The 16,229-nt window shown below is 23.2% G+C and overlaps 5 protein-coding genes across 5 annotated transcripts; 1 reads left to right on the top strand and 4 right to left on the bottom strand.

Annotated features, from left to right (window-relative positions):
- Window positions 1-325: 325 nt before the first annotated feature.
- On the bottom strand, window positions 326-2,077 carry PVVCY_1202820 (peptidyl-prolyl cis-trans isomerase, putative; the record flags this gene model as incomplete). Its single annotated transcript, XM_008625290.1, has 1 exon — window positions 326-2,077. The coding sequence occupies one exon, from the start codon at window positions 2,075-2,077 to the stop codon at window positions 326-328; it is 1,752 nt and encodes a 583-aa protein (XP_008623512.1).
- Window positions 2,078-3,044: 967 nt separating this feature from the next.
- PVVCY_1202830 (conserved Plasmodium protein, unknown function) lies at window positions 3,045-3,549 on the top strand (the record flags this gene model as incomplete). The annotated part of the gene is made up of 2 exons (XM_008625291.1): window positions 3,045-3,363; window positions 3,464-3,549. The coding sequence occupies 2 exons, from the start codon at window positions 3,045-3,047 to the stop codon at window positions 3,547-3,549; spliced, it is 405 nt and encodes a 134-aa protein (XP_008623513.1).
- A 571-nt stretch (window positions 3,550-4,120) lies between these two features.
- On the bottom strand, window positions 4,121-5,837 carry PVVCY_1202840 (serine/threonine protein phosphatase 2B catalytic subunit A, putative; the record flags this gene model as incomplete). The annotated part of the gene is made up of 2 exons (XM_008625292.1): window positions 4,121-5,647; window positions 5,772-5,837. 2 exons carry the CDS (start codon window positions 5,835-5,837, stop codon window positions 4,121-4,123), a joined length of 1,593 nt encoding a protein of 530 aa, XP_008623514.1.
- A 1,635-nt stretch (window positions 5,838-7,472) lies between these two features.
- On the bottom strand, window positions 7,473-9,022 carry PVVCY_1202850 (conserved Plasmodium protein, unknown function; the record flags this gene model as incomplete). Its single annotated transcript, XM_008625293.2, has 5 exons — window positions 7,473-7,601; window positions 7,709-8,014; window positions 8,124-8,297; window positions 8,369-8,793; window positions 8,920-9,022. The coding sequence occupies 5 exons, from the start codon at window positions 9,020-9,022 to the stop codon at window positions 7,473-7,475; spliced, it is 1,137 nt and encodes a 378-aa protein (XP_008623515.2).
- Window positions 9,023-9,496: 474 nt separating this feature from the next.
- Window positions 9,497-15,035, bottom strand: PVVCY_1202860 (adenylyl cyclase beta, putative; the record flags this gene model as incomplete). The annotated part of the gene is made up of 5 exons (XM_008625294.2): window positions 9,497-9,571; window positions 9,761-10,159; window positions 10,270-14,394; window positions 14,491-14,736; window positions 14,937-15,035. 5 exons carry the CDS (start codon window positions 15,033-15,035, stop codon window positions 9,497-9,499), a joined length of 4,944 nt encoding a protein of 1,647 aa, XP_008623516.1.
- Window positions 15,036-16,229: the final 1,194 nt, after the last annotated feature.

A 16,229-nucleotide genomic window follows, 5' to 3' on the forward strand; every position in this document is an offset into this window, starting at 1 on the left:
AAAAAAATGTTCATACATATTTTCATTCCGTAAGGAATATTATTTTTTTAATTAAATATCAACATGCTCAACCATATAGGTATATATTTTAATTAATTTTTTTAGAAAATTATATTTGTTCTTAATGAAAAATACAATGATATTTGCACAGTGTTTTCGTATAAAAAAAGGAAAGCACACACAAATATGAATTTATATATGCATTGGCATGTACAAACAGGTTTATGAGCAAATATGCTACATTAAAATTTTACAAAAAAAAATAAACAAAACATTATGTGGGGTTTAGACACAGAAAAAATAAATAGAAATATGGAAACATCATTTAGTGTTGTTTTTCCAAATTTCGTCTTATTTCTGCTGTATGCTCATTAAAATAACGATCCAGCTTTTTATTGTACATTTTATTTCGTCTGTTGATATAATTTTTGAAAAGTTCACCATCATTTGTTCTTTTTCTACTAAGCTTACTTCTTAAATCTTCTTGTTTTTTACAAAATTCTATAACTCTATTTTTATCTTTATCAGTACATGGTGTATTGTCTTGAATTAATAAATTATTTCCATAAAAATTTTTACCGTATATTTCTTTTTTTTCATCATATAGTTTTCTATTTATCGAGAAATTAAATTTTATTTTTTTATATAAATTTATATCATTATCAAGTTCATATGATTCCATTTTATTCTTCTTCTTTTTACTTATCGAATTGTATGCCTTTATAGCACTTGTATTATAAACATAGTTTTTTTCGTCAGCTTCCTCGTTTTTTTCGTCAACTTGCTCGTTTTGTTCTTCTTCTGGATCGGTTAGTTTTTCATCTAGATCGAGGTTTTCCCCTTCCGTTTGCTTTGTGTTTCTCTTTGGAACAGCATTTGCTATACTTTTATTTTTTTCAAATGTGTAGTTCATATATTCTATATATTTATTACGTTGGCCACTAAAAGAGTGCCCCATTCTTTCTTTTATATTTTCCATTTCATTTAAACTTTTTGATTGATTTATTTTTAGTTGTATTTCTAGCAATCTTCTTTCCCTTTCTGTCATTTCTTTGTTTATACCTTTTTCAAATAAGTTTATGGAATATTCCGAAGACGCTTGTTTATCTTCAATTTCATCGAGGTTTTTTTGCTTACTTTTTTGATTGCTATCTATTTTATGGTATGCTTGATCGTCGTCTTGGCTTTCCTCATTGTCATTTATTTTAGTAGTTACTTGTGGTGATTCTTTTTCTTTATTTTTCGAAGCAAACTCAATAGTTTCAAGTATCTTGTTCAACAATTCAATACCTTTTTGTTTTTCTGTAACTTTATTATTTCTCTCCTTAATATTTAATGGATTATATATGGAGGTGTCATTTTCTACATTAAACTCATCATCATTTTCATCGTCATTTTGATTAGTTTCATCAAAGTTTTCAAATAAACTATTAATATATGATTGCCTATTTGATATTTTTTCACCTTTAAAAAAGGATTCGTTTATTTCATTACAATCTGATATATAAATATTAACTTTTGGTTGATAAAAATTATTAACAGGCAATAATTCAATGGCTCTTATAATGTGCATATTTTTAATTACTCGTCCAATAATAATATTTTTGTTGTCATATTTTTTTACTCTATTTAGGGTAATTTTAAAGATTGAAGAATATTTTTTTTTTCCTATTTCAACAACTGTTAATAAACCTGCATTTAAATGCTTTCTTTGTGAATATTCTTTATTATATGTCTCTCCATATATACATTCAACTTTTTCATATTTATTTTCATTTGCTGAAAAGTTTTTACTACTACCTTCAAAATTGTTATGGTTATTTCCTGATCGAATTTTATTCCTTAAATAGCCACATTTTATTGATTTATTTTTTTTTATTTTTTCAATTTTACAATTTTTATAAGTTAGCATTTCATTTGAATATATACTATGATATTTATTTCCTTTACAAAGACTTAAAAAGTTTTCAGTTGATTTCTCTATCTCTTCATCATTATATAACTCAAAATAAACTTTCCCTAATGTTATTGTATTTATGGAAAATTCCAAATATACATATTTTTTTTTTTTACCCATTTTTTTTAGCTAGCTAATTAACATTATATAATATATATATTTTGTTAATCTTCTTATATAATTGGACGTATATAAACATGGATATGATGATTTATATCTGACTAATGAAAATATTTAGTCTTGATTATTTTGTTATTTGATGAGACAAATAAATTAAGCATTTCAAAAAGTATAATTATCACTTATGACTAGTCATTTCTTTTTTTTTATTTTCCTTCGATTTAGTAAAGTATGATAAAAAATTGGTATATATTATTCAATACTACATAATGTTTATTTTTAAGAAATGGAAATCCCAATGGGTTTGACTTCATTTGCTCGTTAGGAAACATTTGTTTTTCATGTAATAATATATGAGAATAAAAATGAAAAAAAATTTCAAAAAAATGCAAAAAAATTCCAAAAAAATCCCCAAAAAATACATACGAAATAATTTAATATATGCAAGAACGGGTGGGAGAAATTGCAATACTGTTTCCAGCTATATGCGCAGTAAAAAAAGAACAAAACAGAAAATAAGTTTTATTAAATTGTTTCAACAATTTTAATTTGTTGCAAACTGGTTAATAGGCTTATTATTCCATTTTTTATTCCATTTATTTTCTTGTTTTTTTTTTTTCTTATTTTTCTACCTTTTCCATTTTGCATAATTTTGACACCCCAAATTATTTTTTTCAATTCATTCATTCTGAACAATATGAAGTAAAGAAGGACATGTACATGTACAGAAAAGTATAAATAAAAATAAAAATGTGTAAAACGCCCAAAATATATGCAAATATTACGTCTATACAGAATAGCAAACTTTATATTCTCTCTCTTTTATGTGTACCCCTAATACAATTGTTTAACACAACACTATACTCATCCCATTTATGTAATAGGATTAAGTATATATCCGATTTTAATTTGCATACAACAATTTCAAACCCCTCGTTAATTTTATTTTACATATAAATAACCCAAAATGGTGGTGAACAAAAAATCGGAATTCCCAATTATAGAAAAAATTTTTACGTTGAAAAAAAATGATAACCCACAATATTATGAAGATATAATAAATAAAAAAAAAAATTTAAAAAAAATAATAAATATAAATAATGTTAAAGATGATTTGCTAAATCAAGATTTGTCTTTGGATATATGTCAAAAGAAAAAAGACTATTACTTAAATACAAAAAGTACAAATAATATTCAAAATTATTTTTATTTTTATGATTACCGAAAATGTGTTTATAATATCGATGGAAAAATATATATGGAAAAAAACCCAGTTCAAATAGTAGGTAAGTCAATTATATCTTAATCTTTATCAATATGTATCTACATATTATTCCAAACTTGTATTACATTTTCAAACATGTTTTTATAATTTTATTTTTTAAGACAACACTAAAGAAAGGGATATCCGATTGAACGAGCTAATTCCCATTCAGAATTACAACTCATTCATATATGCCTACAATATATAAACCTACATAGTTTATCCCTTTTTTATTTTTTACTTAATAAAGATAGAGAAAACCTATTATATCTCATTATTGGTTATACAATTTTTTTCCCTATACTAATTGCATAAGTTAGCAAAACTTTTTCCTTTTTAATAATATGAAAAATGTTAAACTTAGAAAAAATAAATGTTTCTCTAATTTGTATAAAAAATAAAACTAAAAAAAAAAATAATAAATAAAAATCAAGAAACATAAAATAAGTGAAATATGTAAAGATAAAACGAAACGAAATAAATATATCCACATCTATGCAATAAAAACATAAGAATAACACAAACGTGTAAAATTGAAACTTTTTATATGCATAAAGTGAATAAGTAGATTTTATTATGCACTAGAATAATCGACACAAAGATTATGAAAGGGATATTGCCTTTATTTCTTCCATTATTTATAAACAAATCATGTATATCTAATAACTAGATGCAGACTAGCAAATTTGTTTTTAAAAATAACTATCTGTATATTTGTTTAAGTAATAGTGTACATACACACACATATGGATGTACATATATTTCTAAGAAATTTTTTTTTATTCATTTGATGGTCTCTTTTCATTTATACTATCAATTTCTTTTGCTTTTGTAAATTTTTCAAGCTCATTTTCTAATCCTTCTTTTCCGCTTAGTAATAAACCAACTGGAATTTTATAACCAGGACTACAACCTTTAAGCTGAACAATTAATTCATTTTCTTTTCTAAGAGTTCTAAAAACTCTCATTAATCTTCCTATTGATTGTACTTTTTTCCTCAAAGCATCTGCTTTATCTTTTGAAGCTTGTATTTCTTCATAAGTTTTAAAACTTTGATTATCTATATCACTTTGATCAATAATGTTTGTCATATTATCATTAGTAGTACTGAAGGAATCATCTTTTAGTATACCTTCATGCATATCTTTATCTTGTTCATTTGTATTTATCTTTTTATTATTATCTTCTATATAATTTAATATTTGCAAAATTTCAGGAGGTAAAACAATATCACTCATATCATCACTTGAATTATTGATACTCGAATTTAAAATCGAATAAATCATTTCAGTCACTTTTTCACTAACAAATGGTATAGACCATGTAAAGAGATTCATAAAGTTAGGTAAATGATATGGATGTGGTGAGAAGCTAAATTGTTGTATATTTAAAGTATTACTATCAAATTTTAATACTGCTCCTTTATTATTATATACATCACAATAATTTGGAGCAGAAAATATTGTTATAACTATTGGAAATCCTGTTTTTAAATTTGTTTGATGCATTTTATAACCTTCTAATTGTGCTTCATGAGCTCTTATAATTGATAGTAATCCATTTTTCTCTAAAAATGATGTTGCAGCACTATATCCAAAGAAATAACTACAACCTCTTATATCATTGGGGAAATATAATTCTTGTTGTATTGTATGTTCTTCTTTATCTTCATCAATTGGGTCAGCCCATAATATATCACAAAATATTCCAGATCGTGGAGGTTCTTGAAATCTGGTGAAAGAACATATTTGATTTAAAAGTACAAGATCAGGTGATAATCCTCCATGAACTCCTAAAAATTTCCCATTAATTACTGCAGATAATGGTAAAGTGTCAAATGATTCCATAAATGCATAATAAACTACTATATCATATTTATATTCACATTCATCTCGAAAGTTAAAAAAAGTCGTCATTTGTCTGCATTCATGATTTCCTCTAATTAACCATATCTTATCAGGAAAATTTATTTTTAATGCATATAATAGTAGTAAAACTTCAATACTAAATGAACCTCTATCAACATAATCACCTAAAAATAAAAATTGTGTATTATCGGGATTTCCTCCGACCTCTAACAATTTTAATAAATCATAATATTGTCCATGAATATCTCCAACAATTGTAATTGGATCTTGTAGTCTTAATAAATTTGGTTCATCACTAACTATATCTATAACTTTTTTTATTATATCTATACAATCTTCTTTTTTTACTCTCCCTTCTTTTCTTAAATGCTCCATCAATATTTTGTAATTTGGTGGTTCCTCTGTCCCGTTTGGGTAGAGAAGTTCCGTGCTTAGCGGCTATAAACGTGGCGTTAAAAAGAGGGAGTATGAATTGGTGGGGAAATATCATGAAAATGAATCGACTCACGAGTGCAAAAACAAATATAATGCACTATGCAAACAAAAACATTCTATAGCTTACCTTTGATGGGGGAGGGATGACATCTTTTATTTGCCTGTCATTTTTTGGATCAGGTAAAGGTTCCATTCTTTTATTTTTATTTGGTTTTTTTAATTCGTACGCATATATGGATATATTTAATTATTGTCTTTATCACTTAATTATTTTTTACTTTTACATGATTGAAAATAAGTAAACTTTATGATATAAAAAAAAAAAAGACGTATCAATAAGAATTAAATGCATAGACATTTAATTTGGAAAAATCACTTGAGAAATTTGCAAGATTAAAAAACATTGGGCCATAAAATATTTGATAAGCATATAAATACTTTAAAAAATTTATATATATTATGTACAAAGCTTACCTATTCATATTTTCGATAAGAAAAAATATTAAAATAAAAAAATGCACATAAGTTATAATTGTATATGTATATATGACAAGTGTATGAGATAACTAGTGGGTCAAATATAGGGTATAGAAAAAGTTAATGCATTTTAATGTATATATATATAAACATAAGCATGTACAATATACAAAGTAAGAACTTATTATATAGCTAAATTAACATACTGCTATAGTGAACTACTATATGATATATATACATACCATGCGCGATACGCACAATTGAACATGTATATTTTTCGGAAAAGGTAAGAAAAATATATTATATATATATATATATAATATTATATTTTTCTCCTTATAAACATGCCAAATGGGGTATATGGAGATAATTATAAATATGCTTGTAATGCATAATAATGCCACATTATATATTCGCACAAACATATATATATATATATATATCAATACATTTCTTGTATTTTATACTTTGAATTTTAACATATATATAATAGTATTACTATATCACATAAAATCTATAAATAATATATTTCAAAAGAAAAAACGAAAAAAAAAATGTGTGTGCATGGCAAAATACATAATTAAGGTTTTAAAAAAATGTAAAATTCATAAATCTATCATATAAAATATTATAAAAAACAATTATATTTCCTAAATTGTTTATTTCAATAAAAATACATTTTATTCATTCTTTTGTTTTTTTCTTTTTTTTTTCATTTGTTTTTCATTTTTTCATTATCCTCCCCTCAATTCCTATATTAAATAATATAGTAACAATGGCACATGAAAACTTCAATATATTGCATTATGAAGAAACATATATTTTTTTCTTTATTGAAATTTCTTTTAAAAAAATATTATTTTTAAATTTAAATTGGGAAATAAGCCCTTTTTATAATACTAATATTTATATAAGAAATTTATTTTTATATATATTTTGTATAACCACATATTTAAGCGTACGCATAAATATATATAAATAATATATATGTATATTTTTGTGTATGTAAAAATAACGGTACGACCAGTAAAATATATACAAAAGGGTTATACCCATTTTTTTAGTATAAATATGGAAAAATTGAAAAATATATTTTTTTATATTTTAAGGGTACATTCCATTATACTCCATAATAAAAAGAAATTAAGAACGCAATATTTCAATACAATAATATAAAAGAATAAAAAAAAGTATATATAATATAATATTCGACAATGCTATAACATGAATATTATTTAATATATTTTTCTTTTTTGTCTGACCGTTGTAGTTTTATAAAATGGATTAATAGTGAGATTGTTATTATCCTTATTTTGTCATTATTATTTTTGTTGTTCCTTTTTAAATGATCTCACATTTTAATATTATATACACATTTGACATATCCTTGTTCTGAACAATTTCTTTTTATTTTTGTTACAATTTTTTCGAGACCTCTAATTAGCTTCATTGACTTTGGATCACAAAGAAATGAACGTATCTACAAAATAAAAAAAATAAACACACATTATTAAAATTGTTTATATGGATGTACTTTACTTATTAGTATATATATGCTCATTAATTATTGTCATAATTTTCTTTTACATTTTTCTCTTGTAAATTCCCAATGTTGTTTGGATCACTAGATTTTTGAAAAGAACCATTTCTACAAAAATTAATAAATTTCCATGAACTCTTTTCTAGCTGATTTAAATATATTAAAAATAAATAAATATCATTATTTTTTTCTTTCATTTTTTTATTATTCTGGTTTATATATTTATCATTTTTATAATCTAATTCTAGGTGTTTATTTTTGGATTCACTTTCCTTAATATTCTTTATATAATATATACCCAAATCTTTGTTAGCTAGCGAATTATATCCTTTATCTGAAATTTTTTTTTTTATCTATAAAATTTTTATAACAAGCCAATTTGGTGTTTATGCACATTTTTACATGAACATGTACATATATATTGGTGTCATTATTTTATTAATATATTTTTTTTATTATTACTTCGCGCATATTTTGAAGTAACAGTTGTTTGTCCGATTTATTCGAAATACAAAAGTTATTTATTTCGTTTTGTCTCTTCAAAATTAATGTTATTTTTTTTAAAATTTCTTCTAAACATAAGAAATTGGTTTTTTTATGCTCCACTGTATTTTTATGTATGTCTACTAGCATATTCTATAAAAAGAAACAAAAAAATAAATTGATAAAAAAAAAAAAGTGTTAATAAATAAATGTATTTTTATTACTTTAATTAATGTGTCTTGGAATATATTCGTGAAGTCGTTTTTAAAATCTCTTGATGAATTATTTTTTAACATTGACCATTTTGTATTATTATTATTGTATATTTCTTTTTCTGTCCTCATTTTTTCATAATGACAATTAGCCTGATAACTGGGTTTACTATCTTGATTAACTTTTTCACTTACATACAATTCTTTTTTTATTTTGGCATTATATTTTTCGTCATCTAATATTTTGTAATTACTTTGATATTCTGTTTGTAGTTGTTCAAAATTTATTTCTTCTTCGTCATTGTCTAGTTCCGCATTTTCAATAATTTTACTTTCTTCATCATTTTCCCTTTTTTCAATGTTGTAGAAATATTGGGAATTTTCGGTATGTTCATCATTTGGCACTTCACTTAAAACTGAGCCTTTTTTTGAAACTCCTAATTTTAATTTTGTTTGAAAAGTTGCAAACATTAAAAAAGACAACAATAATAAGAGGGTAAGCAATGATAATACAAAATGATAACAAAATCTGGGCACTTTTACATATTTTTATTCATATTTACCGTTGTCTGCTTTTAAAATTGTATTATAAATATCCGAATTGATATTGATGGATTCCGAAAATATAGGAATATCAGAAAACTGACACTCTTGTATTTCATCCATATTTAATTGAAACTTATCAATTTTTTTTTAATAAAATAAAATTGCCTGATTTGTTAATAACATTTTTGTTTTTTTTAATATCCTATTAATAATTTTCTTAAAATTTTATTATTTTGTATGAACTGTTCATGTAAAAATTAGTCTACCATAAAATATACATAAAGTTTTAATTTTACTTTTTTTAGCTAGTTTTTTAAATTCAAAAAAGTTACAAAATCTATGTGTTTACGTACACGTGAAAGTTGACGCATTCGTATAAATTGGAATATAAAATTTAGGAAAATTTAATAAAAAGCCGAAAAAGAAAAATATAATAAAAAAATATGCAATACAAATAAAGGAAAAAACAAAAGTATGCACACATATACTATAAAAATTAGTATATATGTGTAATCAAGATTAATGCAAATTAGCAGACACACAAATATTTCAAATCATATAATAAGGAATCACATAAATGTGTGTGAACATTTTTTAATCTTCTATATGTTTTTTGTAAATATTTTTAACATATTTTTTTTCTTCATTTTCCATTAATTCGCTTAAAACCTGTAAAATATTAAAAAAAGTTGTAAAAGAAAAATGAATGATATTGTATATTATAGAAAAAGGTGGATAAAAATAATGAAAGTTATTTTATTGAACAATATCACAATAGTAAGTATGTATGAGCTTGTGAAAATTATATACTTAATTCAAATAAATAATTTATATGAAGTATTTATTTTATTTACTAACCTTTTTAAGGGCATAATTTGTTATACGGAAAAAAATATTTTCTTCTGGTATATCCGATTTTGTGCTAAAAATTAAATGGATATGTTTTCTATTCGCAGAAATGCTATCCATTTTATTATATATATTTCTATATATAAAATTAATATTGTGTATAGAGTTGACATCATTTTTTTTTGGTATTGTATTGTTGGGTTTCTTATTATTCTCTTCACAAACTTCAAATACATTCTTCTTTACTAAATTTACAACAATTTTTTTAAGTTCAGATCTAGAGAGAGGTTTTGGATATATGCACTCCATTTTTTTTATGTTGAATTTGTCTTTAAAAAATGAACAAAGCTTCGCTAGTAGTTGATCTTCTTCGCCTAAGCTATCAATAATGAACATGCAGTAGGCAGTCTGAAAATGGAAACACGAAATAGGGATGTATATATGTATATAAAAATATATGCAAAAATTTTAGACACCTTATAAACATTCCCAAATTAAGTAAAACAAAGAATACTTACCAGACGAGGTACTAATGTGGCATTATCCAAATTTTTAACAACTTCCATTTCGAATTTATAGACAGGTTCGTATTTATCATTTTGATTTTTTTCCGTCTCTTGATCATAATTTGAAAGGTCTGAATTTATTAGGGTATTACTTGATTCTCTATAAACTGTAAAATTGAGGAATTCATTTTGTTCTCTTATAATATTTTGGCTAGTTTTATTAACATAGTCATAAGAAATAAGACTTTGAGATGCTTTACTATTCTTAGTTAATCTTTTTTTATTTTTTTTCAACGAAGGAAGACCATCATTGGAAGTGATACTTTTTCTTGAATATAATTTTTTGTTTTCAGCATTTGTATAGTCATAAATGCTGTTAGATCGTTTTAGAGTTTCATCTAATTTTTCATTTTTTTTTTCATGAACATTTGGAATAGTATATTTATAAAGTTTTATAAATTTATTTTTTAATAAATAAAATAAAGTATATTGAATAAATTTTGGAAATCCAAAACAAGTTTTATTTAAATAATTTATTAATTCTTCACTTATTTTATCAACATCAATATTTAAACATAAACTAACAAAATTATATAAATCATTTTTATTAAAGTTTTCTAATTTTATATATCCATTACATTCTTCTGCATATTTTTTCATTTTTTTTAATTCTTTTACATTATCATTATTTTGTGCCCCATTTACAAATAAAAATATTAATGGTTTATTTTTAGGTTTAAAAATAGGATTACATAAATTAGATCTTCTTGGTTTATAATAATATGAAATATTTTCATCTTGTTCGATATCATTAAAGTTTGGATTATTTGTCTTAGCTAGGTCACTCCATTTTTTTGTTTGAGTATCATATTCTCTTTTAAATGTTTCTTGTTTTGCTTTTTGTTGAGCAATATATAATAATATATTATCTTGTATATTTGGATATAATGTTTTATAAAATTTTGTTGTTTTTTTATTATCGTTTCCTATTTTTTGTTCCTTAAACATTTGAAAAATATTTTTATCTTGTTCTTTTGATAAACTAAGAGACATACTCTTATTTTTTAAACTATCTGAATAAGTCATATCTTTTTTTTCATTTTCAATTTCAGTTATAGAATTTTTTTTTTTTTTTTTATTATTATCTTTTGAAAGACTAGCATGACGATTTTTAAGATCAAAGCAATAAGTACTGTTACTCGGCAGTTCAGTGTTGTTATTGTATATTTGATCATAACTTACAAAGTCTTGTTCTCCAACACCTTTACAAAAATTACATACTCTACAATGATTTTTTCGCCAATTTTTTAAATTTTTATGAAAATTTTTTAGTATTTTTTTTCTTTTATAGATTGCTAGTTTAGATATATTTTTACAAATTCTCCATGCATGTTCTTCAATACTTATATTTAAAGAAGTCCCCGATCGACAATTAAAAATAATAAATGTATATTCATATAAACAAAAATTATATATCATACAGTTTATTATACTTATCCTATTTTCTTTCATATCATTTTTTAATATAACATCACTATTTATGTTTGTTATATTTCCATTTTTTGAATTTGTATTGTCTGCTTCAGAAGAATTTGCAATTGAATCATCACTATTTTCATTTTGTGTTCCTTTTTTTTTTTTTTTTTTCTTATTCATTGTATCATTTTCATTTTTAGTTAAATCTGTTGATCTGCTTTCCTGATACATTTCATCTCGAATTTCTAATGGTGAATTAAAGAAAACTTTCCTCATATTTTTAACTAACTTATTACAAAATGCACGTCCATCTTTTCTATTTTCATCATAGTGACTACCATCTAATGCTTCAAAATCTGAATCACTATTAATAGCTTGATTATCAAATATATTTTTAATTTTTGTTGTTTCCTTTTGTGTTGGTATCTCAGGAATATATAAATCATCAATAATATTAGACATACATTTTAAAAACCAATGATAAGAAGGATGAGTAATTTCTTTTAAAATATTGTAATTATCATCTTCATTTAAATATAAATATTTTTTTCTCATATTACATAATCTCCACATATTTGTTATATCATTACATAATATCTTCCATGGTAATAATGGATTTGTAATATTTATATATAAAGAATTGGGCATATTACTAATATTAAAAATTTTGAAATTATTTAAACTTTTTTTAATTAATTTAATTATTTCAAATATTCCTAAATGCTCACTTCCCTCTAAAAATAATACACCACCAATATTATATATTTCATTAAAATCAAAAAATAATGGATCATAATATTCATGTATAAATAATGGCCCTGTATGTGTTTTATAGTCTGTACACAATTCACTTTTTACATAATGGTATGGTGAAAGACTATAAATTTGACTACATTTGAAGCAGTTACTACTCAAAGTGTTGTTACATGTGCATTTTTTCTCATTCCATTTTTTATTTTTATTTCCATTATTTTCCATTTCTTTATTCATTTTTAAATAATATAAACAATCTTTTTTATTTAATAAATCATTTATTTGATTTTTAAACTTATTTTTATAATATTTTAGCAAAAAATTCTTATTTAAAAAATTGAAATCTGCTACTTCTTCATAAGTTGTTGATAATTTTGTAGAATTTTTTTTTTGAATAGGTTTTATTTCCTTATAACCACCTGGTGAACCTGGAATATCATTGTCTAACAATTCTTTATCAGTAAAATAATCTAAAATAAATAAATCATCATAGGCTAGATTATTTGCCCTTTTGTTAATAGTACCAATAGGAGAATAAATTTTTATTGATTTATTTTTCCCTTTAACTTTGATCGAAGTTAAACTTTGAAAAATAATAAAATGTTTACAATTACTATAAGTATTTTCATCAACATAAATTTCTTTATTTCCAGCTTTACAACATAATCGAGCAGCTATATTTACTGAATCACCTAAAGCTGTATATTCTTTTCTTATTTTATTCCCAACCATACCACACCAAATTTTACCAGTAGAAACCCCAATACTACCATTCAATTTAAGTGATTTCAAACCATCTATTAATCTAAAACATGTTAGTAATGCTCTTATTGAATCATCTGAATGATATAATGGTGGTAGCCCAAACATAATTAATATTAAAATTCCTTTATCATCAAATATAAACTTATTTATTGTGCCTTCCATAGTAAATACAGCTTTTTGTGTCAACTTCATAATACTATGAGTAGAATATATACCTGTCATTGTAGAAGTATCTACATCTTTTACTGATACAAAAATTATTGTTACTTTCCTTGTCTCATTAACAAACATATTATATCCTAAAGATAATTTTCTATATACAATATCTGGTATAAAACTTTTTAACAAGAGATCAAAATTTTTACAAACAGTTCCATTTTTTTTATCATTCTCTTTTTCATGATTATGTTCTTTCAATTTGGTCATATCTAATTCATCATTTACTCCTACTAATAAATAAAACCTTTTTTTACAAGTCTCTTTAATTTCAACTTTATCTTTTATATTTTTATAAAAAGAATAGGAAATAACAGTTTCTCCATCTTTTGCTAATGATTCACCAGCTCCAATTTCTTCTAAAGGTTTACCAGATAATATATAGTCTCGTTTATTTAATATATTCCCTACTTGTAGAAAGTTTACCTTCCCATATGTAATAGCAATATGAACTTTTAAATATCTATTTTCAATTGGGGTTGGAAATTTATTTAATAATTTATGAATATTTATACTACATCCTAAAGCTAGCAAAGATATTCTTCGAACATGATTTAGTTTCTTTCTTTTTGCTTCATCAATATTTTCATTTTCCTCTTCCCCTTCTCCCTCATTTTTATCAACAAGATTTATTTCACTTTGCTGACTTTCTTTTCTTTCAAAACTTTTTACGCTCATTGATATACTATTCTTTCCAATTAATTGAGAGTCTTTTCTTTTTCTTTTAATTTTTTTTTTCGCATTTAATGGCCAGATAACCATAACTGCATCTCCACTAAATTTTATAATATCACCACCCCAACTATCTATTATTTTTATTAAAATATTAAAAAATTTGTTTAAGCAATTCCCGAGAAGCTCCGCGCCGTTTATCTTTTTGTCAAGCTGCTCAGCCAGGCTCGAAAACCCACTTGCGTCACAGAAAAACTAAGAAGTAAGCAAAATTAACAAGGTTGAAAATGTAAAGAAAACAAAATGAACATTTGAAAAGGCAAACAAAATGAAGTAAGCAAAGGAACCTACCACGACTGCATTGAACTTCTGAATGATGAGGTTGTCGAAAAACTTTTTGGGGTCACTATATCTGCTATAAGCATTTAACAAAATCTTTGGAAAGAAGGATCTGAAAGTTGATATATTATCAATATCTTCTATAGAATTCTTATATTCATTCTTTTCATTATTTTGTAAATATTTTTTATTTAATTCACTTTCAATAATTCGTTCACATTTTATACTAAACCACCTCCAATCGGATGTGTATTCATTCTAAAAAATGGCAAAAAAAAATAATAATACAAAATGAAAAAGGAATGGAAAAAAAAATAATAATACAAAATGAAAAAGGAATGGAAAAAAAAATAATAATACAAAATGAAAAAGGAATGGAAAAAAAAATAATAATACAAAATGAAAAAGGAATGGAAAAAAACAAGCTATACAACTAAACAACTTATGCAAGTTCTTACGGAGTAATCTTTGGAAGATGTGTTCATATCATTTTGTTCATATCCCAAGTTTTGTTTGTCATAATGTTTTAAATATTCATTAAATATGTTTTTGATCATTTTTTTACATTAACTTTGTTGTAAATAAACATTTTAAAATTTTGTAAAAAAAAATATAAAGTACGATATACAATTTAAAATTTAAAAAAAAATAATTTGTTTTAATTGTAAGTCATATTGAACAACGATATAAAGAAATAAATTTAATTAAAGTAGGATCAGGCATGTGTAAATATGTGTATAATCAGTACAATATGTGTATATATGGTATGCCAAGTGAGCTTGGGTTGTAGTTGTAGAAAATATTCCCCTTATTATTTATGCACGACACTAAATATAAAATTGGTAGAACAATTGTGGAAAAAAAAAAATGAATATATAATTAGATAAATATAAAGACGTGTAATAAAATATGTAAAGATAATTAAAACTTAGATTGACAATAAAAAAAAAGATGAAATTAAAAAAAAAAAATAATAATATCATGAATAGTTTGTACTATGTGTGCAGTTATATGGATATAAAACATTCACCATATTTTCACTGCCAAAGTTGAAAATCGCAAAAATCAAACAAAACAATTTAAAAAAAAAAAATCAAAAAAAATCGCAACAAACAAAACAATCTGAAAAAAAAATCGCAACAAACAAAACAATCTAAAAAATACTGCATATAATACTGCAACCAACAGAATGATAAACAAACAAAATGACGACGATATTAATTAGGTAGTCCCTAAATAACAAATACAAATAAAAAAAAAAAGAGTGCAAGCATATTACTAAAAATTTAGATTTGTTTTCAATTCACAAAGAATATTATATACAACTGTAACGATTTTCTTTTTCATTTTTTTTTCAAAAATTTTTTTTTTTTTACTACCACAATTAGACATATGTATGCACGTGCATATTTGATAATATAAAATGAATAATAAAATAAAGAAAATTTAAAAAAATTTTTTAAAATTACAAAAAAAAAAGAAATAAATTTAAATAAAATTATTGAAATTAATTAAAGTCAAGGGAATATAAATATTATTCTATAGATTTACAATACATGCACTGGTATTTTATATAATAAATAACCTATTGTTGTAAATATTTTTATATATATAATAAATTTGATTTATAATTATATTTTACTAATATTACATAATTAATATAAAAAATGTCAAAATGACAAACTATTCAAATAATAATTATATAATTAAAATAGTAGAACATATGTAGAACATTATATTTTTTTTTATAA

Source organism: Plasmodium vinckei (genome assembly GCF_900681995.1).
Source record: "Plasmodium vinckei vinckei genome assembly, chromosome: PVVCY_12".
Taxonomy (NCBI): Eukaryota; Apicomplexa; class Aconoidasida; order Haemosporida; family Plasmodiidae; genus Plasmodium; species Plasmodium vinckei.